The sequence below is a fragment of the Rhynchophorus ferrugineus genome, unplaced genomic scaffold, assembly GCF_030347505.1.
Source record: "Rhynchophorus ferrugineus isolate W39M unplaced genomic scaffold, kcgeb_rfMv2 rfM2, whole genome shotgun sequence".
NCBI classification, from domain to species: domain Eukaryota; kingdom Metazoa; phylum Arthropoda; class Insecta; order Coleoptera; family Curculionidae; genus Rhynchophorus; species Rhynchophorus ferrugineus.
The window spans coordinates 37,997,471-38,023,413 of record NW_027472581.1 but is presented as its reverse complement, the minus strand read 5'-3'; the positions used below and the strand labels follow the sequence as shown (position 1 = coordinate 38,023,413).

The window sequence follows — 25,943 nt, the reverse complement described above, 5'->3', positions numbered from 1 at the left end:
TGACATATAAACAATATGTTTGTATTAATGAGATGTCACCATTTGCTTTTCAAATAGCTGCATTTTTCGCAAAAAAGTGTCCTATGGAATATTGTTCCATTTTTGTAGCAAAATATTCTCCAGTTGCTTAATAGTAATTAAGAAAGGTATTCGTATTTCCCCAGTTATCCTGTCCAGAAATTAATCAACTGCCTTGACCGATCTTTTACATTCCCTACCGCAATCCGAATTTTAAACGGTAAATTGCAAAAGGCATGTTCGAGTCGCAAATTAACAAAAAACAGCAGTCTTTTGCTCTATCGACAATAAAAATAACTTTAATCGTTATAGACGTTCAACAAAATTCAATGTAAGCAATATAAAACATCATATTATAATATTGAATCAAGTTAATACCACAACTTTTAAGGATTTGGTTAAATGTGTTATTTTTCTTTTATTATTTGTTTTTCTTCTACAAAATTCTCAACCATATACAGTGATAACTCATCGTGCTTCATTGGACAGGAAATGATGAAAATTCAATTTGTCACTTTTACTTCACCAGACTACAATATGTACCACTATCGTGAAAGGTAAATGAAATAATTATGTCATATCAGCGATCACCAATGTCATAGAATATTTACTAGAAGAATAAAATTTGTTCAGCAATATTTTTAGATTTCAAGCTTTCGAAGTTTAGCATGAAGGTGTAGATCATAAGTTAAAATACTTCTCTTGACCAGTATTCAATAATTTTAGTTTTATATAACTGACCGAAAAGATGCCTTTCTAACTGGAGGAAAGTACAAGCAGATATACCACAGGGAAGTGCAGTCTTTTATCCGTTGTACAATGGAGACTTACTAATAAAAATATTGTTGCAACCTTTGCAGATGACACTACAATCCTAGCCATTAGAGATAACAACACTAAATTAACCAAAAAGTTACAAACAGTAATTGTCGGAATACAATGCTGAACAGAAAAATGGCGTATCTAAATAAATAAAAATAAATCATTGCATACTGACTTCACTAATAAAGAATCGAGCACAACCCAGTATATATGAATCAACAAGTAGTTCGGCATAGAAATGCATCCAAATATCTTGGCATGACAGGACCTTTCGCATGATCATGGTCAGAAAAAAGCCACATGTTAAGAAAAAATATAAAAAACTCTGGAAGTACAAAAACAAAGAACTGAAGTGAAGTTCAAAGAAAAATTACTGTCTATTGGGTAGATTCATTATTCAGCTCTATCAGTATATAATTAGCTTTTACAACCAACAAGTGTTCAAACTAGTATGGACTTACGGTGATTTACTCCAATATTCTACCTGCGAAAGTAATAAAAATATTATACGAAAATTCCAGGATAAGACACTGCTGGCCATTGTTGGTGCTCCGTGGTAAATTTGTAATAATAATCTGCATAAGGGCCTGAAAGTAGAAACTGTCGATAAAGTTATTCAGGGCTATGCGCAAAAACATGAACAGAGGCTCCATCAGCATATCTATGTTGGCGATCCTCAGATAGTAGATAATGAGAGCTTAGTCAAAAGATTAAAGAGAGTAAAACCATTTGATATAGTCCAGTGTGATAGTAAAACACATTAAAAATAATAACATAGATGTTAAGCCCAAAGTGCCTATCGTAGAATAAGTATTTCGTAATTTTAAAATCGTAATCGTAAAATTGGGATAAATTAGACAAATGGCTTATTAGTGTTAATTTACTAGATTTCTATAATAAATAAAAAAATATTTTTTGCCCTAAAACAATTTCATCAAAAACTCAAAATAAATTTCAGCAATGAAAGTTTTTATTTACGTTATATTCATCCAATACTAAGCGTGTGGTAAATTAAATGTATCTTTATTTATGACATAACATAAAAGGCCCAAATTCTGGAAGACTGGCTCATCAAGGAATATTCAATTTCTTTGCTTCAGAGAATTCGGATTCGGCTAGACATTAGAACACCGGTGCGTTTCCTTTGTAGTTTACGTGTATTTGATAGAAACAACCTTTGATTAAATTTTCTATACCCCAAAGCTAGTGCGAGGGTGGTATTGAACGAAAAAAGTAAAGCGAAAGTTTTTAAATTAAAAAAACCTGCCCACAAGAACGCACAAAAAAACAACACCCAAATTTTGTGGTAAAAAGTTTTCTGTGTTTTTTGCTTACAAAATTAAAAGCTTGACGATAAATATAATTTTTATAATAGGTCGAACATTTGTTTAATTAAAATGTTCATGAGATGTTGGAGAACTTTGAAAATTGTCTGTCTACTAAATACTTATATTTTTTATTTCGTTTTAAGTTTTTTTTCTAATAGTTTATCGAAAATAGTTTATTTAAAATAATATTAAAATATTTTTCGAATGTTCGTTTGCTGCTACCTTTATGACCAATTTCGAGTTCCAGTTCTCCCCGAACAAATCTATAGGCTATTCAAAACAGTAGTGATACACGTGACCTGTCAAAACGTCGTAATGTTGCCGCAGCAACTCTGAGTTTTAGTACATATTGGCTCTGACATATAACAAAATTCTAAATAAAATAATCAAACAGAAATATTATGTTTTATAATTTATTTAAACATTATAGTACATCTAATACATATACTATCGAAGAATTTAAAACTACAATTAATTATACAGTCCCAATAATTTATAGATTAGAGTTGTTTTATTATATGTACATTGATTTTTTTTCCACACTAGTATAGGTAGAGTTCTAGGCGCTTTTTTATGTAGTGGTATACCCCGAAGGCCTAATTGGCCTAATTAATAATTGTATACCAGAGTAATGTATTTTACTTTACAGAGCATATTTATGTCTTACACTTAGTTCTTGTTTCCTGGATGATGAAACATGATGCAATGTTTCCCTGTAAAGTCATTAAGATATGACTATATTTCTCCTTAGTTTGTCCTGTTACTAACTGTACATCTTTCTTGATAATTCTCCTTAATGCATTTGCCATATCTGCAAAACAGTTAGTATTATTTCTCTCCTCATACATTTTAACCAAATGTACATGTATATTCTGAACAATAACACACATGGTCATAAAGATTTCACACTCTATAATACAACTTCCTACAGTTAAAGTATATCAATTGTATACTGATCTTTAGTTGTTTCCTCTTTCATCAGGGTCTTAGTAATTGCCAGCATTGAATCATAAACCCATATTCATAAAGTTATTATTCAATCACTGCCACTTTCAGAAACACTAATCAAGTTATTAACCAAGGTGTTTAATTCCAATCTATCAAAAACTTGCTCAAGATTCTACCATTTGTCACATTCTTCTTCAATGTGTCTGATCGAGTTCACACAAACGAAGGTGTTATTTTCGACAATGCCTCTTTCCATAAATCCGGTCAGTTCTGGTTTGAATATCCTTCTCGACCTTAAAATATATTGTAACAATTCTTCGCAATACCCCGTGCAATACTCTGTGGCCATAACATTCAGTAATCTGATCTACCATGTATATTTTCGCAGGCTTATATCTAAAAAGTACTTCTTTACCGAGTAACTATATGAGTTCATTCTTTAACATGGTCTCCTCGAAACTTATTTTATATACTCTAAGCTATTCCTTAATTGTGGCCATTGTTGATGCACTTGTTGGGATTTTCGCCACCAGTGTACTATATATATGATAGATATAGTGCATTGTACATAACAATAACTGATGATTCCTTCAAGTTCTTTAAAAGCTGATTTTCAAACTACTGCAAAGGCAAGTTATGGTTCATTTCTCCATGGTAGTCACCCTTGGACTTAGAGAAAAATACTAATTCTGCACCAAGAATAAAAACATTCCTGTTTCCAGAATGAAGAACTACATGTCAGCAGTGAATTATTAATAAATGTTATGACTAACAAAACCTAATCGATAGTTATTCCAACGTTTACTTTCTTCCTTCGAGTTTTGTTGTCGTTACACTATATTTATTATCATCTTGCCATGAGCGACACAATGTACTATTCTGAAATACTTATGTCTCATTTAAATATATAAGGTGATTATAATAGCTCTTCCTTGATTTTGATATATGTTTATAAAAATTGTATTCTTTTAAAAACAATCTCTGGAAGTTCCGTCAAATCCCTACATGGGTTATCTTAACACCACTTATATCCTATATAATCCAACAATGTATGAACGGATATTCTACATCCCTCAAATAACTGTATATCTTTTGGTTTTTAATGGATACGCTCCAGACTAACAATTTTCACTGAAATAATAATATTAAATTATATTTGGATTGAAAAAACTACTTACTGTTTTTATACATTTCGTATATTTGATTTCTGATATAGCTAATATCAAGCTGGTCTTGATTCATCACCCGTTTCGCATAAACACGGATTCATTTTGGTGAATTTAAGGTTATATTGTTTTTTATCTTTTGAGATATTTTAGTGACCGTGTCCGTACTAATATTCAGTGCAGCTACAACGCACAAAAAATATTTTTAATAAAAACCGCAGCGATTTCAAATGTATTACAACAAAGCGTTAAAACAATGTTTGCCGGTTTATAACCCGTAATTATAATATTTTGAAGAATTTTGCAGACATTTGACAAACGGACAACTTTTGCAGGTTCTTTTGATTACATGTTCGAACTGCTCTAGCAGCATTCTATCTCTTTTTAAATGGAATAAAATGAGAAGGAAAATATTGTATACGAATTTACAACTTTTGACTGACACATATTGGTCACGTGTATCATTACTCTTTTTAATTGACTATAAGTGCTATATATTAGAACAAATGATTGTTGAGTGGAGCAATATCTGGAAAATAAGATTCTCCATTTTGTCATTTGCTTTTTTTACTAAACAAATTGCTTTGACTTTCAGCAAATTTTTCGTAATAAAATCGTGTAGTAAAACTTAATACGGCATAAAATTGCGTTAATTATAAATTGTTTATTCCTTATCCAAATAAGTTATACCAAAATTAATCCTTGGCGATAATTATATCGAAGGAATAACAGAATGCTGTTTTACCTACGCCATCCTTTTTATAACGCTACGCATTAATTCCAACGTCTAATAAATATAATGCAGTTGGTATTAGTACAGAATATTCTCTTCTTAAGCTACAATAAATTTAAAAAACTCATTAGTGTCTATGTAATATTTGAATATGAATCAGATTTTTTTTAATTTTGGGACCCTAAAATCTGTGTTACCATTTGTTATTGACATAAGGGTCAGCCGGAGGGTGCATTCAAATGAAAAAGTGAAATAATTGAAAACAGAATATCCCGGGCCGTTCTTGAAATCGATTTTAAAGCCACCCTTTCAATTTTGGAAGGCAACTAGTTCATTGCATACCAGAATTTAATTAACTCCCCCTTTTTGTGATATTAAATGTCTAAATATAGTATCATTATGAATGAGAACTTTTTATCTCTATGTATATTATATTTAGCAAAATGAAATGCCTTTAATATGTTTTTAATAAGTAATTTTTATTGTAATAAATTATTCTATAACTTTTGTTTTCTAAAAATTTCCGAATTTCAATGATAATTATTTATGTTAATTCAATTCAATATTACTTGGATCAAACAAATACTAAGATTTCAAATAACACGCAAACCGGTTATTAATTTTTTTTCATATTTGTTTTACTCCTTTCAAGATAATATCATTTTGAACGTTTTTTTTTTCAAGCGTTCAAAACATATCTGAAATAGCCTTTAAAATATTATTGTTTCTATTTTAATATTACCTTAAACACTGCCTTCGAATTCTTGCTGTTGCTATATTCGCGGCTTCAAATCCTGTTGGGAAATGGCTGTAAATCCATGCTGTGATTGTTTAACATTTGTGATTTTCTTTAGGCAGAAGTGCAAAATCTGACAAGGAAAATGATCCCAGACAGTCCAGTAATTAGGCTTGGTAAGACCGGATGTCTTCTGGGGTGATTTCTAAGTTGGTCACTCGCCAGTCAGCAGGGTTAATGCCATGAAGTGTGGTTCGGAGCCCACGTTAAACAGTAGGTCCAGTCCAGATAAACCCTAGTTCGTAAAAAGGAGACTTTAAGATACATAAAAAAATTGCGTAATCATTATTAGAAAATTAGAACACTAAGTTCCATCTTTTCAGGTTCTGACAGGATTACTTTCATACAACCGACATACTACAGTTTTTTTAAAAATTGAATTATTTTTAATAATTTTTTTTTGGGCTAAATTTTTTCATTATGGAGTATAAGCATACATATGAAAGTGTTCTTATATAGCATATTTTATTTATTTTATATTATGAATGGGTATTGAATATTAAAAAAATTACAGTTTAAAATATATTATAGATATATAAAACCTTCTTGGGTAATAAGTAGTTTCAAAAAAGAATACTTTAGTACGTATATAAGTTACGAAACATGTAGGATTTAAAACAAAGATTTGTAATTTACTAATGCAAAAGAATTGTGACTTGTTGAATCGACGTTATATCCGGTACTGCCTCCTGAAGAATCGACACCAATAGGACGTACCTGATTGTCGTCTCGTCTTTAAAAATCTGAAAAGACAAATTAACCATTTGAGCTGCGTTCAGTTGTATTTGAGTGTGATCGACAATAGTCGCCAGTCTGCCTTTTTGCTGCCATTTTGCCTTTAATGATCTACGAAACTGCAATATTTACCCAAATTTCCAAAGTTTCCATGGGCAAATGGTTTCCCGAATACTGTTATCCCCGGCTTTATATAGTCCACGACTGAGCTACCGTTCTAATGCTTTCCACCAACAGATCTACCAAACATTTTGAACTCCAAGCTTCTCTCCACATTCCAGTAAACTAGGTTAGTTCTTCAGTCCGCCTTTAGTGGCCTTACATCCTGAACTGCGACGCTTGTACCAAAAACCAGCGGACGGGAGGTATTTTTCAAATCATGGATGTTTCATAATTCTAATTGTTTATAGTTAGAGGCCTTTGCGCAGCTTTAATTCACCTTTAGCAACTTTATAGCCAGCGGACTCGCAAACTGCTTACGTTTCCCCGAACTCCACTGAAGTATATCAAGAAATGTTTCTAATAACTATGTAACGACTACCAATCCAAAAACAAGACAGTCTTATGATTTATCCATAATTCTTCAGTCTGCTACAGTTTTGAGTCATGTAGGGTTTGAAACAATTTTTTTTATTTTAGTTGAAAATTATCTTATTTTAACGCAAAAAGTGGTCGTTTGTTAACTCGACCCTGTAGACATTACTGCATATCCAATCATATCTTAATTTAAATGAAGCACTTAATTCTAACGCTTCACAGTCCTATCAGTCACGCTATAAACATGTTTAGATATGATCCGATGCCACATAGCGTAAATCGCGATATCTACTGTATATCAAACACTACATGTAGTAATTCGCGAAAATAATTAAAAACAAAAAAGAGGCATATTTTTTTATATATTTTCGTTTTTACAGAAATTATTATACAATATATTTGTTGGAATTTCTAATATTGATGAAAATGAAAATCATAACATGTAAGTTTTAAGAAAACAAATTATTCAGCAAATATCGATCCTCATAAATATTTCGTTGCACTAAATTTGTACCAAAACCAGCGGACGGGAGGTATTTTTCAAATCATGGATGTTTCATAATTCTAATTGTTTATAGTTAGAGGCCTTTGCGCAGCTTTAATTCACCTTTAGCAACTTTATAGCCAGCGGTCTCGCAAACTGCTTACGTTTCCCCGAACTCCACTGAAGTATATCAAGAAATGTTTCTAATAACTATGTAACGACTACCAATCCAAAAACAAGACAGTCTTATGATTTATCCATAATTCTTCAGTCTGCTACAGTTTTGAGTCATGTAGGGTTTGAAACAATTTTTTTTATTTTAGTTGAAAATTATCTTATTTTAACGCAAAAAGTGGTCGTTTGTTAACTCGACCCTGTAGACATTACTGCATATCCAATCATATCTTAATTTAAACGAAACACTTCATTCTAACGCTTCACAGCCCTATCAGTCACGCTATAAACATGTTTAGATATGATCCGATGCTACATAGCGTAAATCGCGATATCTACTGTATATCAAACACTACATGTAGTAATTCGCGAAAATAATTAAAAACAAAAAAGAGGCATATTTTTTTATATATTTTCGTTTTTACAGAAATTATTATACAATATATTTGTTGGAATTTCTAATATTGATGAAAATGAAAATCATAACATGTAAGTTTTAAGAAAACAAATTATTCAGCAAATATCGATCCTCATAAATATTTCGTTGACCTAAATTTTTACTGCGCTTTAAAGCTATCTAACCTACCATCTCACAAAAATCTTTCCTTTCAGAATAACAGACAAATATTTTATATGTGGATCCAGTGGCGATTTATGATCCCAATGAAATCGCCAACGACAGCGCAATTTTTGTTTTAAAAAATATGTCTCTAGTTGAGCGAATATATAACATGATATTTTATTTTATCACTGTTATCAGCTGCTTACAAATAAAGAAAACTAGCTCGTATATTGACATTTTTATTTGTTTCTTTTCTAGCACAAGTTATCTAGGAGTGTAATGCCGTTTTTACTATATTCTAATGTAAAAATATGAAGTAAAATACATTTTTCTCGGAGCAAATATACATGACCTGAAGATTTCAACGTTTAAGACTAACGTTACTTAATATCGAAGAACATTTTCTAACAAACCATATATCACAAACAATAAGTGGGTGTAAACATAAAATGAACGATTATATATATGGGCAGTGGGTGAAAAGTCTTAGATCTTCTCTGTGAGAATCCCCATATCATATCACCACTATTACTTGCTGAGGGTTTGGAGGGAGAATTCGCAGTTTAGTGATGAATCAGAGAACATCAGGTGTCTGTATATATGCACATATTATTCGAAGACAGAGATGATAAAACAGTCAACTTTGCCACAGCGTCAGTATGCTCATTATCAGGAATTCTATACTGCTATGTGCAGGGATACATTTATCCTATTATAAAACATGAATAAGAGCCTGATGTATGGCAAAGAGTTTTTGAAGAGGAGGTGTTGTATTTTGGCTCTTATGAAAAAGGAAAGGAAAGGAGTGTGATTTTTCTTCGAAAATTAACGGAAGAAGGTATTGGTAAAGGGTGCGTTGGAGGTCCAAGGCGGGGATTTAGGAAGTTGGATGGGGAGAAGATAAAAAGGTTGAAGTCCGATAACCGCAAACACATTGAATATGATCCAGGAGATAAGGGATGAGCAAATAGCAGGAAGAGTATTCTGCATACGAAACCAGGAGAGGGTTAGGTCAGAGAAAGAAGGCAATAAACTCATTTTATTATATTTATATAAAGTATAGTTATTGACAGAGAAAAAAATAATCACAAATAAGATCTCCTGGGAGGTCTACTTAAAATTTAAACAAACTGCACTGAAATATAACAAGAACATTTGATAACATTTATTATATGTTCATGTTTACTCTTCCTTCAAAAAAAATTAAAGAAAAAATATTTTGCCACTTTGATTTTATTAAAACACAGCTTAATAACTCCAAATCTGTCCATGTCAATTTTGCGTTGCGATAAAATGACAAAAGAAAAATATATCACTTTACGGGTGGCGGATTCCTCAAGGAAAATAGGCCTCGACGTACATCTTGATGGTAGGTTAAACTGGAATCATTATTTTAGACAAAAAACAGAGCAGATCAAACTCAAAATCAGAGAATACTCCCCACCTATTCTAAAATTAATGATATTGGTTTATCAGTATATTATAATTACATTAAAGTATATAAACAGCTAATAATCCAATGATAGAGAAGAAAAACTCAGAACCAATACAGCTATTGTTATCCAGCAGGAAATCAGTAGATGGAAGCGAACAATACCAGATGAATTTGTACATTTTACAAATGTTTAATCTTAATTTTAACTAAGTAGTCAAATTTAATTTTAATTATATATTATTATATCGTATATTTATTACACACCCGCCATGCTTGCATATTAATACAGGTACAACAAAACAGTAATAAATTAGTTTTACAAATTGAATTTATACTAAGCATACTTAATGTATTAAAAAAAACTTGTATTTACCCACCTTATTTTTAGGAAATGGATTCTTAAACTGTGTATAATTAAAAATATATTTAAAAAATAACATAAAACAAAACATTTAAACACGAACAGAGTTCTTATTCAGAACAGAACTCTTATTTGTATAAACGATTTAAAGTAATTAAAACTTCTGTGCCACTTCTATCTCTACTTCCATTTCTAATTCAATCCAGTTAATTTTCGTTAAAAACATGGAAGTTTCAAAGAGTTTCGAAACTGACAGCCTCATACGACAACTTCAAAAGTTATATTACTGCTAAAATGGGGCGTTTTCTGTTGCCCGACGTTACATGCCAGGATTAGTTTCAGTTTGGAAACTTAACTGAAAAATCGGACGTTCTAAATTGAGCCGAAAAATTCCGTCCCTTTCACAGTTTAAGCATGTTTCGGGTCCGCCGACTATCGATCCTGATTCTCGGGATGATCCATTTTTCTTGTTTTCGGAGACGTGAGGTACATGAGTATAATAAATTTTATATGAAATGTACTTAGCAAATTACCACCGAGTATTATTCAACTAATGAGTTTATCAAGTCAAATATCTGAATTTTATTTCAATAGTCATTAATATGTCGTTATTAATTTACTTACTCATTTAATGATCTGAGAAAGCCGGGAGACTGAGCTTTGCTCAAACAATTCGAAGGCTTGAAATTTTTAAATTTAAATTTTTAATATGTTGGTCTAGATATTAATTTTAAATGATTTAAAACAGATGATGTTATAGTATGTTAAATCGCATCGGACACATTTATAGCGAACTTCAAGTCAATTTGATGAAAGGTGGCTAAGGATCATCAAATGCTATACAAAACTTATGACAATCATGTTCTATCGATTTCAATGAATGCATACTGGTTTCGTTAACAAGGAGGATTTGAAGACATTATATGATGATTACACGTGTTGTGTAGAATGCAAGAAGAATAGACAGAATTGCTAAGAGTAACAGAAGAAACTTTTTTGTGCCGTATGAATTGAATACAAGAGACATTGAAAGGCGTTGTTTGGTAATGAGTGAAGTGTTGCTTTAACAGGAAAATCGGAAAGTTTTTTGCATCGTATAGTTACTGGTGATGAAAAATTGATCCATTACGATAATCCAAAGCAAAAAAAATCATAGAAACTACCTGATCATGCATCAATATTAACGGCAAAATTGACTAATCGTGGCTTTGTATTTGAATCATCTTGGTGTATTATAAGCTATAGGAACCCATTTAAATAATCAATAGGATTCGCTATCAATTGCACTTGAGTCGAGCACTTAGCGATGACTAATGAAGACATACTTGGAAGCATTAAAATGATGATGATGCCCGTGATTAAATTTATTTTTTTCAGTACAACTCTGTCCTTTATTTAGATAGGATTGATTAAGTAAGGCTAAGCGTAAACCTCTTTTTAGATTATATTCTGGCTATGACAGTAGCCCAGAGGAGTGTTAATAAAAGTACCTTAAATTATTTTAAGTAATATAATAATGTAACCGGTTTCTTCAATCACAAAGTTACATTTAAATAAATTACAAGCTTTACTATAGCATGTCTGTGCCTTTCTAAAATGATCTACCCTTCTAAAGTTGTTTCTGTCTTTGTTTTGTTTACCTTTTAGTATGGGCTAGTGACATATTGAAACCATTTCTTTTTCCCAGTAAGGTCTCTCTTTGTACATTTTCACTCAAGAGAAGTATCTGGAAGGTCTCTCTGAAGAATCTAACATATATAACGTATTGATACTACAGACTCTTTGGTATCTTTTTTTAGCACTTTAATACTAAAATAGTATACTTCGTTCAACTTACACTTACATCTTCCACATTTTCCGGAAAATAGTCGAGGTAGGAATGAAAAAATGTACTTTTAAACATATTAGGCAAATGCTTTCAGCATTCTTTTGACGATTTCTTTATTTAAAGTTAGGGTCTTTATGACTACCTAAAAATGTATCCATCAACTCATAAAAGTAATGCAACTATTTTAGAAAATCGGTCATGGCCGTAATAAATTGGGAATTAATCATAAGCCATCTGACATCTGGTCTGACGAAAACACCTACCTTCATCTTTGCTTATCAACTTTGAAACTATGTATTTGAAGCAATCCTCATCTTTGGGATGTGATTTTAAAAGTTGCTTCATCAATCCCAACTTTATGTGCAGCGGTGGCAAAAGATCTTTACGTGGATGTCGATGTTCCTTCACCAATTTTAAGCTCCCTCAGCAGTCAACTCTTTTTATTACACCGATTTGCTCGATCTCTACTACCCCATAGATACAAAATGAAGGGTGTTTGTTAAACCCAGCGTGTTCTGAGCTGAAATCACTGCCAACTATGCTCTTCCTATTTTAATTTTCGAAAAACCAATTCAAAGTTCTTGTAGTTTTCTTTGGGGTGTACGGAATTACCTACGGAAATAGAAGCATAAAATTCGCCGTTGTGAAGTAGACCTGCGTCTTGGAATTTTTCGATATTATTTTCATGTTCAGCACGCCAAAATAACAGGTCTATTGAAAAGTCCCCGGCCTGACCCATAGATGACGCTGCTAGAATTAAATCTATATATATGTTTTTTAGTTAGCTCTAACCCTCAAAAGATGCGTGTATAAATTTGACAGCTGTCGGATAATTACTTCAATGAAGCAGATTTGAGTGCAGGATATAAAGGAATTTCACGTGTTGATAAAATATTGCTTTCGAATAGAAACAATACAGTTGAAGCAGAAACTGGGATTGATGCCGAGTTTCTGGACACTGCTCCAGGAAAATCAACCATCAAGGATTGGTATGCTAAGTTTAGACGTGGTGAAATGGGCACCGAAGGTGGTGAACGCAGTGGACGCCCAAAAGAGGTTGTTACCGACGAAAACATTTAAATAATCCACAAAATACAATAGCAGGCACCCTAAAGATATCAACTGAACGTGTACATCATATCATTCACGAATATTTGGGTATGAGAAAGCTCTATGCAAAGTGGGTGCCGCTATAGCTCACTTTTGACCATAACAACGACGAGTTGATGATTCGGAGCAGTGTTTGAAGATGATCAAACATAATAAACCCGAGTTTTTGCGTCGATATGTGACAATGGATGAAACATGGCTCCATCATTTCACTCCGAAATCCACTGGACAGTCATCCGAGTGGACTGCACACGATGAACCCGCTCCAAAACGTGGGAAAACGCAATAGTCGGCTGGCAATAATAAATAATTTTCATTGACTACCTTGAAAAAGGAAGGACCATCAACAGCGACTATTACATGACGTTATTGGACCGTTTGAAGAACGAAATCGTCGAAAAACGGCCGCGTTTGAAGAAAAACAAAGTGCTGCTTCACCAAGACAATGCACCGTGTCAGAGGTCAGTGAAAACGATGGCAAAAATCCATTAATTGGGCTTCGAATTGCTTTCTCATCCACCGTATTCTCCAGATTTGGTCTCCAGCGACTATTTCCTGTTATCAGATCTCAAACAATGCTCGCTGGGAAGAAATTTTCGTCGAATGAAGAGATGATCGCCGAAACTGAGGCCTATTTTGAAGCAAAGGACAAATCGTACTACAAAAATGGTAACGAAAATTTGGAGGATCGCTATAATCACCCTTGAAGGGAATTATATTGATTAAAAGAAACTAATTTTGCCAAAAAAGTGTGTTTTGCTATGGTAGGTCGGGAATTTTTCAATTGACCTACTACATAGAAGTCAATTGAAAATACTTAGGAGAATACGTCGTAGGCTCTCTAATTACTTTTATCGAACATTTCCTGTATGCCCTTGGAATTTTTTCGATATTATTTTCATTTTCAGCCCGCCAAAATACATAGAAGTCAATTAAAAATACTCTGGAGATAAGAAATAAAAATAAATTTATTTGGAGATAAGACTTTGTCAGGTCGATCTCTATATCAATGTTTTGTTTTTAATTACCTACCCATGAATTCGTCAAAAAAAGTTTATGTTTATTTAAACACGTAATTTCTGATTTTTTATGAAATATTAGATTATATCGGATTATGTTGAATAATATAGTCCAATTCGCCTAAAACGGCTGTTGAAGTATATTTACAGATTGTTTACGCTATACTTTTGTTTAGAGCAATAAATATTCTATATAATTATTCATTTCCTTATTTGTAAGTTTGATGATGTAACATTTAAAGCTTCCATCCATTTAAATCATTTTGAAGACTACATAATCAATTATAATGCTAGTATTCCTAAAACTGTACTAATATCTTTTGTTGAAATATATACCAGACTGGGCTACTGAATGGCTAATTTCATTAATGAATGCATACATTGAGAACTAAGCTTTGAGAGTATTAAAGGCTTCGAATTGCCGCCATTTGCGGATGGTTTGTATACCGTTTCTAATTTTACGAAGCTATTAATTAATTTGGAAATATAATTCCATAAAAATAAGCGTTTATTCAAAGGATTTTGTAAGGTATGTAATAATTTAGCATTTGTTAACATATTTACATTAAGAAAAGCGATATAAACTGGAAAAAAACTGTTTAATAAAATAATAATATGCCAAAAATCGTCCATTTAATATTTTTAAATAACATAATTTTAAGCGGTGTTCATTATTTAGCTTTATTTATAAAATAATATTACCTCTACTAATATAAAATTCAAATTTGCAAACAATAGTTCAAGTTAAAACAGTCGTACATTAAAATGTACTAGGGTTTCTCTCCTAATAAAGTAAAGAGAATAACTTAAAAATGATATGTTATTATTACTAAAACTTGTTTTTAAACATTTTCAGTCTAAGATCAGAAATATATTTGATATAAAAAATTAACTACAGGAACAAATATCTGTACATTTAAATATATTCAAACTATCTCAAGAAATAACACTCTCTAACATTTTTTAAATTGCATTTAATCAAATACAATTTCCAGTTTTAATAGTCAACAAAGTATTAATGATATTAAATCACTACACATTATATCAAAAATATCATGAATAAGAATATTTTCAGAACTGCAACAACTTCAGAGCATCAAATATAAGTACTTATGATTTTTATTTACTTTTATGTCATAATCATAAACACGGAATATTAAATGAAGTAATATATATTTATAGAATAATTAAAATAATATCTGACATAATTAGACACATTACTTTTTACAATACAGAAATAATATTAAAATAATGTATTCATAATCATTAAATGAACTATTGACTTTTCAAAACTTAGCTCTACAAATATACATATAGTTACATATTTTATTGCATACATAGTACAATATCCTAATATTTGTCAGCGCTTTAAAATATTTACCAAATTCATAATTCCTTCTGTTTGTGCCATGTGTTCCATCTAGTCAAATTATGTAGTTAGTTATTATTTTCATTAATTCTTTATGTATTAATATAATTTTTATACTTTATACATATTTTTCACCTAAAATATATATTAAAAAACAATAAATTGAATAAAAAACCAGACTTATTTTATAAAAAATATAAATTATTTATCTACATTTTAAATAAAATTGCATCGTTGTTTACTTTTTTATTCCACTTTATTTTCCTTTCAGTAAATTTGTTTATTTCAAGCTATTATTTTATGTAACATTCTAATATTCGTTACCTTTTTGCCTTTTACTACAATCTGTCTATAAACAAAATATAACGCATAAATATACTTTAAATTGTTTATATTATTTTGATGAAAATTATATTATTTAAGATATCTTTATTGGGACCCTTTGCAAATGTATTTTAAGTTACGGAAGAAAAACATTTAAAAAGATAATATTAATATATACAAACGATTTGTCGAGATTAAAAAGAGTGGGGTTACAATGGACGCTAAGGCTGAAAATACGCATAATTCCTCGCTGACAGCGCCGGTTTAGCCCCTCTTTATAAAAAATAAACGATCGGTCATAAAGCTTTACGGCCGATGAGAATATAAATTCCGGGTCTGGCACCATAATTTACCAGGAAGCTGAAGGAGCCTTTCTGGGGCGAGAACGTAAGGCCGGCAAGATACATTTTGCATATTTTAAAATTGTTTTGCATCGAAAATGACCCCTTTTAAAATGTGTCTACTTAACTACGGAGATTGCTCTTATATTTGGGTAAAAGCTTTTTTCATTTGCTCTAATAATGTCCTACCAACAACTGCAATTACTGACAATAATAGGAGCACTGATGCCAGTTTTCAGAATTTTCAATTTAAATACGTTCAAGTTAATTGCTATCCATGCTGACTATGACTCATTTTCTTATTATACTCATTTTAATCTTATCTATATGAACTATTTTTTGTAATGATAGCAAAATAAGGGGTGATATGAATCTTTATTGAGGGGAATGTTTCCCTCGTAAATGTTGTGCTAAATTTTTAGATTCAAATAAGAGCGAAACGTCACAATACGAGATCTACTGAGAAAAGATAATGTACTATAGCCGCGACTATGTTTTCACATACACTCTCAGATCAATATTCGATATTGTACATTTCTTCACGTAATCTTCGGCTTTCTTGATGAATATGTATATCGACACAAGACCAGCACTCAACATATCGAAAGTTCTTTGAAAAGGTTTAATTTATTTTCAAGATTTATTAGATAATTACAGAATTTACACAAAAACTTCTTCAAATGTGTATGTCCCTGTAGAAATAAATCAGAAAAAGATTTCTAATTACTTTTCTATGGAACGTTTCCGGTATGGCCTGCTGGAGATAGACATAAATCAGCTCTGTCGAAACTACTCTAACTATAGATACTCATTCTTTTTTCCGGGTTGTTGGAGTAATTATGATTAAAAAACCTGATAAATTGGCAGAACAAGTTGGATACCTGTGTTATCTAAATTATTTGAGAAACTGTTAAAACATATATAACGAACAACCAACGAACAGCTGCACGATGACCTCGAAATCAAATGTATATATGAAGTGATTCAAGATTTCGCCTTCAAACAAAGGTTGCTAAATCACAGCAACGTGAAAACAATACAGTTACTGAACAACACGCAGGAAATCAGAAGATTGCAGCGAAACAAACCACCCGAACTTGTTAAGGCTATTCTTAGCTTTAGCTTAAGTAATTTAGTTTTATATTAATTTAGAAAATACATAGTTATGTATTGATCCCATCTTATTTGTGTATTAATACAAGTAAGACAGAGTAGTAGTAGTAAATTAATTTGTAAATTAAAATTGTACTAAGCATATCTAATGTAAGATGTAATTAATAAAAAAATCATTCTTTGAGCTCTTGACGCCTCTGTATCTAAAAACTTTATTAACATTCCAATGTAACGGTTCCAAAAGTAAACATGAACTTTGTTATGGTCCACGACAGAAAAGTTATTGCACTTTGAAAATAAATATTCCAGAATCCTGCAATGGCAGGTTAATAAAGAAGAAATTGCCTATTATGGGCCGCTAAATCATGAACCTCGCCACTGTTAACAACTAATGCGATTGAAGTAGATGATTACAAAGAAACCGAAAAAGAAAAAAAATTGCAAAAAAGAGGTATTAATATTAGATCATACAAAATTTACTACTACCATTTATACCAACCTACATTTAGTACCATTTGATCTGCGAGAAATTCTACAGTAACGGAAACGCAGTTATACCGGAAAAGTGACAAAAAATAATAATGGTACAATTGTTTAAAATTTATATGAATAAATTCGCTTTGAAAATACTGAAAAATACTTTTCCCGTAACCCATTATTATAATTGTTCATAATATGCTGTTTTCATAATATGTAGTTATTTTCTTAAACATTCAAAAATACATATTTATACTAATTAAGATATTGATTTCAATCAACTTAAAATATGCGGAATATTAACTACATAATATTTTTTAAATAATCACCCAAGCAACAAGATCAACATTATTGAAAATGCGCTACCCTATTTTATTAATTATAATCATAGATTAATAGAGATGCAACTCAATAGGGGACTCTGGCGCAAAGTTTTGTTTTGCCCAACATCCAGAGGTCACATAATTGGCCATTCAAGTAATTTGATTGGTTAATTTAAATCTCCATTATAGGCACCTGTAAGAAAAATATTTTACTGTGAAGACATTTGACCGGCTCATTAGTAATAATTGGCACGTGACAGCCTTGATGTTATGTTTAGTTGACCATTGAAATTTTTTTCTGAAATAAATTTATTAAGTAAAATTCAATTAAATATAAATATATATAAAAGTAAATAAATATAAATATAATCGATAACAATAAATATATAATGTAAATTTATCTAAAAAAATATAAATATAATATATTTTTCATAATATAAATATATATATATACATATATATATATATATATATATATATATATATATATATATATATATATTTATTACTCTTCGTGAGTCCACAATCTGCCCTATTGGCAATAAGTATTTCTTCTGTTTATATTATATATACATGGCATGTAGAAAATCACTTCATTAAGCAATCTTCTGTATAAAATATTATCTTAATTAATTAGTCTTATTCTAATGCTTATTCTAAACTCTACATATGTCCAGTAATCAGATCAGGTGGTGTTAAACGTTTTAGTCTACGCACTTCACTATCACGTCGCATATTTAGCTGATTAGCGAGTACATTGGGATGCACTGACACTCTTTCGAAGTACTTCACACAAACACGTTGGATTACACTCGTTATGGGTTCTAGAGGAATATCGCGTTGTATCACTTTATTTGAAATATAGTACGGAGCATCAACAATGGCACGCAACACCTTATTTTGGAACCGTTGAATGATGGATATATTAGATTTGCTAGCGGTACCCCATAGTTGAATTCCATATGTCCAAGTGGGCTTGAGTATAGACTCATACAGCAATACCTTGTTATCTAATGATAACTTGGATTTGCGCCCAATGAGCCAATACATTTGATATAATTTTAGTCCTAGTTGTTTCCGTTTAGAGAGTATGTGCTTCTTCCAGGTTAGGCGTCGATCTAAATGCATACCAAGATATTTAACATGCTCTGCTTGGGGGAGTTGACGATGATTGATATTTACTGGTGGACATGTTCTTCTACGTAGGGTAAACGTTATATGCGTGGATTTTGATTCATTGGCTTTAATGCGCCATGTCTTCAACCATAATTGTATTTGCTCCAGGTGGGTTTGTAGGTTTATTGATGCTGTGACTGGATCTTCATGGGATGCTAAGATTGCTGTATCGTCTGCATATGTTGCCACAGTAGTTATTTTTGTGGTGGGCAGATCAGCCGTATACAGAAGATACAGTACTGGACCCAGTACACTACCTTGCGGAACTCCTGAATATATTGGATTTAATTCGGTATGTTCATCGCCTTGATTTACAATAAAATGTCTGTCAGTGAGATACGATTTTAGTAGCTGATAGTCCGGATGAGGGAGAAGTTTCTTTAATTTAACCTGCAAGCCCGTATACTGCAAGCCATACTTTGTCAAAAGCCTGAGATATGTCTAGGAAAGCAGCCGAACAATATCTTTTGGCATTTAGGTCAGCGTTTATTTGGTTTACAAGTCTATGCACTTGTTCTATAGTCCCATGCTTATTGCGAAAGCCAAACTGATGTTCTGGAATAATTTTTCTTTTTTCTATTATATAGTTTAGTTTTTTTATGTATAATTTCTCGAAAACTTTCGAGATTATTGGTAATAAACTTATAGGTCGGTAGGAGGTCACATGTTCTGGTATTTTTCCTGGTTTAAGTATCATTAATATTTTAACTACTTTCCAGATACTAGGGAAGTAATTAATTCGTAGCATAGCATTAAATATATATGTTAATAGTTTTATAGCCTTTTCTGATAGTTCTTTTAAAATTTTGCCAGTAATTAAGTCATAACCAGGAGCTTTTTTAATATTAATCTCTCTCATTATTGTATGTTTAACTTTTTTGACCGTTAATTTCTCGTGCGGTAAATCCATTTGAAATGCGAATCTAGAAAGCTAGTAATTTTATTTTCGTCATCTTTATGTAGCTGAGACTGGAAAGGTTTGAAAACATTTTTTAAGTGTTTTGAGAAAATGTCGGCCTTCTCTTTATTGCTTCTCGCCCAATTATTTTCGCTTGTTTTAATAGGTGGGTTATACTGCTGGGATCTCCTAAGCTTTTTTGTTGCTTTCCACAACGAATAGTCTGTAGCCTCAGTTGATGTCAAGTTTTCTAGGTATTCTTGAATGCCTTGGTTTTGTTCAATTTGGATTAGATCTCTCAGCTCTTTTATGGCCCTATTAAATTTTCTTTTATTCTCTTCAGTCCTTTGCTGTTGCCAATTTCGTCGTAACTTTCTTTTTTCTGCTAACTTTTTCTGTATTGTACATGATATATGTGTATTTTTTCTTGGAAATGTTTCACTGTTGGGAGTCGCGGAATATGCTGCCTCCTGTATATTTTTTGTAAGATTTATTGCTGCTATTTCTATATCCATTTCAGTTTGTAACGGTAAGTTTAGAGAGATATTTTGGTCTAAGTTTTCTCTAAATGAGGGCCAGTTAGTTCTATTATTGCACAGAGAAGGGGGTTTATCTTTGATGGTAATTTTTGAAGAAATTGTTACTATTATTGGTGAATAATCAGAAGACAGGTCGAAACATGATTCTGCCTGATACTTTTTTGTATCAATATTTTTTGTAATACAGAAATCTATTGTATCTGGTTTTTTATTTCTGTCTGAAGGCCAATATGTTGGTTCACCAGTAGAGATATGTTGTAAGTTATCTATCCTTATGGCTTTGAGCAGTTCTCTACCTTTTGAGGTTATTATTCTTGAACCCCACATTAAATGTTTTGCATTATAATCTCCTCCTGCTATAAATCTATTACCTAGCGTACTGAAGAATTCTTGAAATTGTTCTGCCTTGTTGTTATGTTTGGGTGGGCAATAAATCGCAGAAATTGTTAATGGTCCATGGGCTTCCGCTATGGTTATACTGGTGGCTTGCAGGTAGTCTTTGCGGAATTTTTCTTTTTCGAAATGCTTTATATCATCTCGAATTATTATGGCTGTACCTCCATGTGCTTTATCATCAGGGTGATTTGTATGATAAAGCTTATATTTAGGAACTTTCAGATAATTCTTATCCGTAAAGTGTGTTTCGGAAACCATCATAACGTCAATATTTTGTTCATTTACGAACATTTTTAGTTCCCTGGCGTGTTGTTGGAGCCCATTGGCATTCCAGACGGCGATTTTGTAGCTATTGGTTTCAGGCATTAGGCAAGTTTGCTTACGACGGTTGTGAGTAGACCAAGTATCGTACTCATTTGATCCATTAGTTTGGCCATCATATTTTCTAATCTTGAGATGCTGCTAGTTTCAGTAGGTTGAGATATTGTCTCTCGTTTTTGTGCTGAACCATTTTCAACTATTTGGGCATAAGTTATGTCTGGTTGACTTGTTCTGGTGGGTAGTGGTAGATTGGTAGTAGTGGATTGTCTTTGTTGATGCCTTTTTTCCCTTAAGGCAGGATAGAGTTTCTGCTGTAGTTGCTTGTGAATTGCGCAACCCTTGTAGTTCGCTGGATGATTTCCGTTACAGTTAACACATTTCACTTTTTCATCGCGAACTTTACGAGTACAATCTCCTGTCTTATGTTCTCCTGCACATTTTACGTATCTATATGATTTGCGACAGTAAGTCTTTGTGTGCCCGTGCGCTTGACACCTTGTGCATTCTTTTTATATGTGGTGGTTCGCATTTAATATTATTTTCCAATTTGGTGATTTCATACACCGCCTTATTATTTCCATTAGGTTTTATGTCTATATAAAACATAAGCAGAGGTTTTTTTGTCGTGTGATGTCGTATATTGTGAATATTTACGACCTCGTGGCCTTTTTCAGCTGGTGCTACCTTGATGGTGTTAAAGTCCGTCCCGTGATGTAATCCTTTTAATACGAATTTAAATGTTCTCTCGGATTTTGGCCTGAATGTATGGTATTGGGGTATATATATATATATATATATATATATATATATATATATATATAGTATAAAAATAAATATATCTAATAAGACATAAGTATTAGAATCATATATGGAAAATCATTTTGTATGTACAATTAAAATAAAAGGTTTTGAATTTACATTTTTTAAAGATATTTCACAAAAATATGTTATATTATCGACGGGCAATATCACGGGATAAAATAAGAGTTTAAAAATGAATCAAAAGAAGAGGTTAAAAGAGCCCTACTGACAGTATAATGAAACAATTTTCTGGGGCATAAGATATTGTCTTGGCTCGTCTATTCATATAGGAACATCTGGAATTTAAGTTATAGAGTCATCCCCCGCTATTATAATTATTTAAAGAGCCCTTATGTTCTTCCTCTTCACAATTTCCTAAAGGCCAATGAGATGAAAAAAATTAACTTATGTTAAACAATTTAAATGACTTCTAAAACATACTAACCGAGGATGTGTATTCCTGAATCCATTAGCTGGATCCAAAAAAAACTACCATGGTTAAATAGCCTTAAGCTAATATATTTATATGGATAATTAACCTTTTTTTCTTTAATGAAAAGAACCCCTCAAGGTAGTTATTAAATTGATGTCACTTGGTGTGTCATTGGTGTCACACACAACAAATTTGTTCTTACTTGAAAAATTTTACAGAAACATTCCTCGTGTATTGAATATCGGTTGACCTACTCTTAATAGATTTGCATTCAGGAGCTACTATTTATTTTATTGGAGCTGCAACTATTTATCCAAGAAGAAAACTATATATACGGTTGCATAGCTTGTTTTGGAAGGTGACTAATTTCTAAAATTAAAAAAATCATTATTTGATATTTGAATATATATGAATAAACTTACCCCAACTTACAACAACAAAACATAATGTAACGATCATAAATTTCTTTGATACTTAATTCATTCGGTTTGGGATGTTTAACATTATCAACCATTTTTTAAATGACATCCAAATATTTCTTCGAACGAAAACGATTCTGCATTTCTTTACTATCTGTGCATCCGGATACACAACACTTCCTAGATCAATAATTTACTTTTCTTTTTGTACTACCGACTTATATATACTATTGAACTAATAATTTAATCTCTAAACGCACTATTCCTTATGACAGCCATACTGAAAATGGCGCTCAAAATAATAAATAACAAACGTACCACAGAAACGAAGTGAGCCAATTAGATGCAAAAGCAAGTAATAAGTTAAAAGTAGCGACATCTACATGTTGGACGTCGCGAAACATTTCTCCAAAATTTCCTATTAAGTTAAATCTCTATTTCTCCATGATTATAATTACTTTAGAATTAGTTCTGCTGTATATAACGGATATATTAATTCTTAAGACACGCTTTAAGATGGTATTCTAGTCGTGACCTTTAAAAAATCGATGTTTTTCATTCATTCAACGCTAAACCTTTAAGAAGATTTTTCAAAATTTAAATTACTGTCGGATATCTTAAGGGCATAAACATTCATTTTTTATTCAGATTACTAGACTACATACTTAAACATAAAAGAGAATACACACTTAAATAAACTGACATTAAGCTACTTAAAATACTAATACATTATTTTGTCGATATATTTATTTAGTATATTACTTGTCTAATATCACAAATTCAAGTTAGAGTAATATACAGGTATAAGTAATTTTCTATAACGATACAAATATTACTTACGTACTCCTAATAATTTCGTTTATGATTACCATTTCCTTTAGCAGATCATAAATCATTTATTGGTTTTACCAACAAAGCTATCCATTCCACTTCTATTTATAACCTTCGTGATAAATTACCGGTCCAAAGTAAACAACTAAACCAATTTATCATAATTTTGTTAATGTAAATGTTTAATTTGTTTTTTATCCAATAAAATCAATATGCTAATATTTAGTTTTCATAAAACATTTTTAGTATTTAATAGTATTAATGCAGATAATTTGAACAACGTAGATTTATAATATTTTTATTAAGTTATTATTTACAGTGTGTTATAAAGAGAAATTTTCTAATAAGGTATTTAAGCAGAGACATTTAATTTCATTTCGATTAAAAAAGATGGCAGAGAACAATTAAATCCATTTTGCAATTAAAGGCATTTCAAAACATTTTTAGTATAGTATTTGTGGCGAAAACGATACGTAAAGCATTATTCTTTTGATGCAGGGCTCGAGTTAAGAGTGGCATACGTTTCCTTGAAGTTTCTCCAACCAACTCATCTCCCTGGAACATTACCGTGGAAGGAAACAATAGACATACATTTTCAAGCGTAACATTAGTCCGCAAAGAGCCACCCGAAGCTGAAATGACAACAATGGCAGGAGAGTAAGTAGTGATATATGTTTTACTGTGATTATTTTATGCCAGTTTTAAATATAAATATACTAACATTTTCTACAATATTAGCATAGTTTCATAAAGCATTTTTGAATTTAAAAAGAAAGAGCACAATGGTTTTTACATATAAGATATTTAAATAAAAACTGTACGATATTTTAAATGAATTTGCCTAGAATAGAAATGCCTATAAAAGTAAAAATTATCATTGATGTATATTTATAATCAAATTTTCGCTTTTATCAAATTTTAAACTTTTTATATATGTTTTTATGTTATATTTTTTATTTTTTATTATTTTTATATATCTATAGTCTATTTAAAATAGCAGTAAAATCACGTCATCTGAATTATTGATACGTCAAGATGTGGCAATGTTGCCGCATCACCTTTAAATTTTAGTCCATTTTGGCCATGACCTATCAATCTAAATCTAATCTAAATAAAATTATTAAACTGTTATAAATAAAAAATTATATTGTTAAATTAAAAACTACTGTAATAGATATAATTTATTTTAACATTTTAACATACAGTACATCTGATGCATATATTATAACAGGACTTAAGACTACAATTATTTATACAGTTATAATAGTTTAGAGGTTAGGGTTGTATTTTATTATATTTACAATATTGTTTTTCCATACCACCTATAATTTAGTTTCAGGTACGTTTTTTTTATGTAGTAGTACCCTCTGGAGGCCTAATCCCCCTTATTAACAATTATATATCCAAGTATTATTTTTTACTTTCATTAGAGAGCATATTTACCTTTTACGCTTAGTTCTTATTTCCTTCGGTAAAGGGTTTCCTTGTAAAGTCATTTTGAGATCACTGTGTTTCTCTTTAGTTTGTTATCTTACTACCTGTATACATCTTTCTTGATAAAACTAGATTTAATCACTGCATTCTCCCTAATGCATTTGCCATATCTAGAAAACAGTTAGTATTACTTCTCTCCTCGCACATTTTAACCATGATGCTGATTTTACAATTACACACATATGTGTGTAATTGTAAAAAACTTTTACTCTATACAATAAGATTCCCTAAAGTTATCGTATATTAATTGACACCTTTATTTATTTCCAATATCATCTCCGTGTCTTGGAAATTGTCAACATTGTATCATTCCCTTATTCAGAAAATTTCAGTAAAGTGAATAACTAATCTGTCATTTGTCAATCTACCTAACATTTACTCACAATTCACAACCATAACTTTTTACCTTTTTGTAACACATCCTGATCGACCAGAATTATGTAGAATTTTATGAAAATAATAAAAGGTTCTTTTTTTTATTTCAAATAATTTGACCCGCATAATAGTTTATCCTTTATCATATCCCTATATAAAGTGTATATAGTATATCATATACACTTGAGGAAAAGATTATTGGTATACAAATTTCAGTTGAGTGAGAAATATTTTATATTTCAAATTACAGTTATTTA

At 31.2% G+C, this 25,943-nt stretch overlaps 1 protein-coding gene across 3 annotated transcripts in view; it reads left to right on the top strand.

Moving 5' to 3' along the window:
• Window positions 1–25,943, top strand: part of dtn (transmembrane protein 132C dtn) — a 419,781-nt gene that overhangs the window by 280,266 nt on the left and 113,572 nt on the right. For all 3 annotated transcript variants that reach the window (XM_076397494.1, XM_076397493.1, XM_076397491.1), the window contains one exon: window positions 24,316–24,474. In XM_076397494.1, the coding sequence (XP_076253609.1) occupies window positions 24,316–24,474 (159 nt within the window). The remainder of the gene's footprint in view (window positions 1–24,315; window positions 24,475–25,943) is intronic.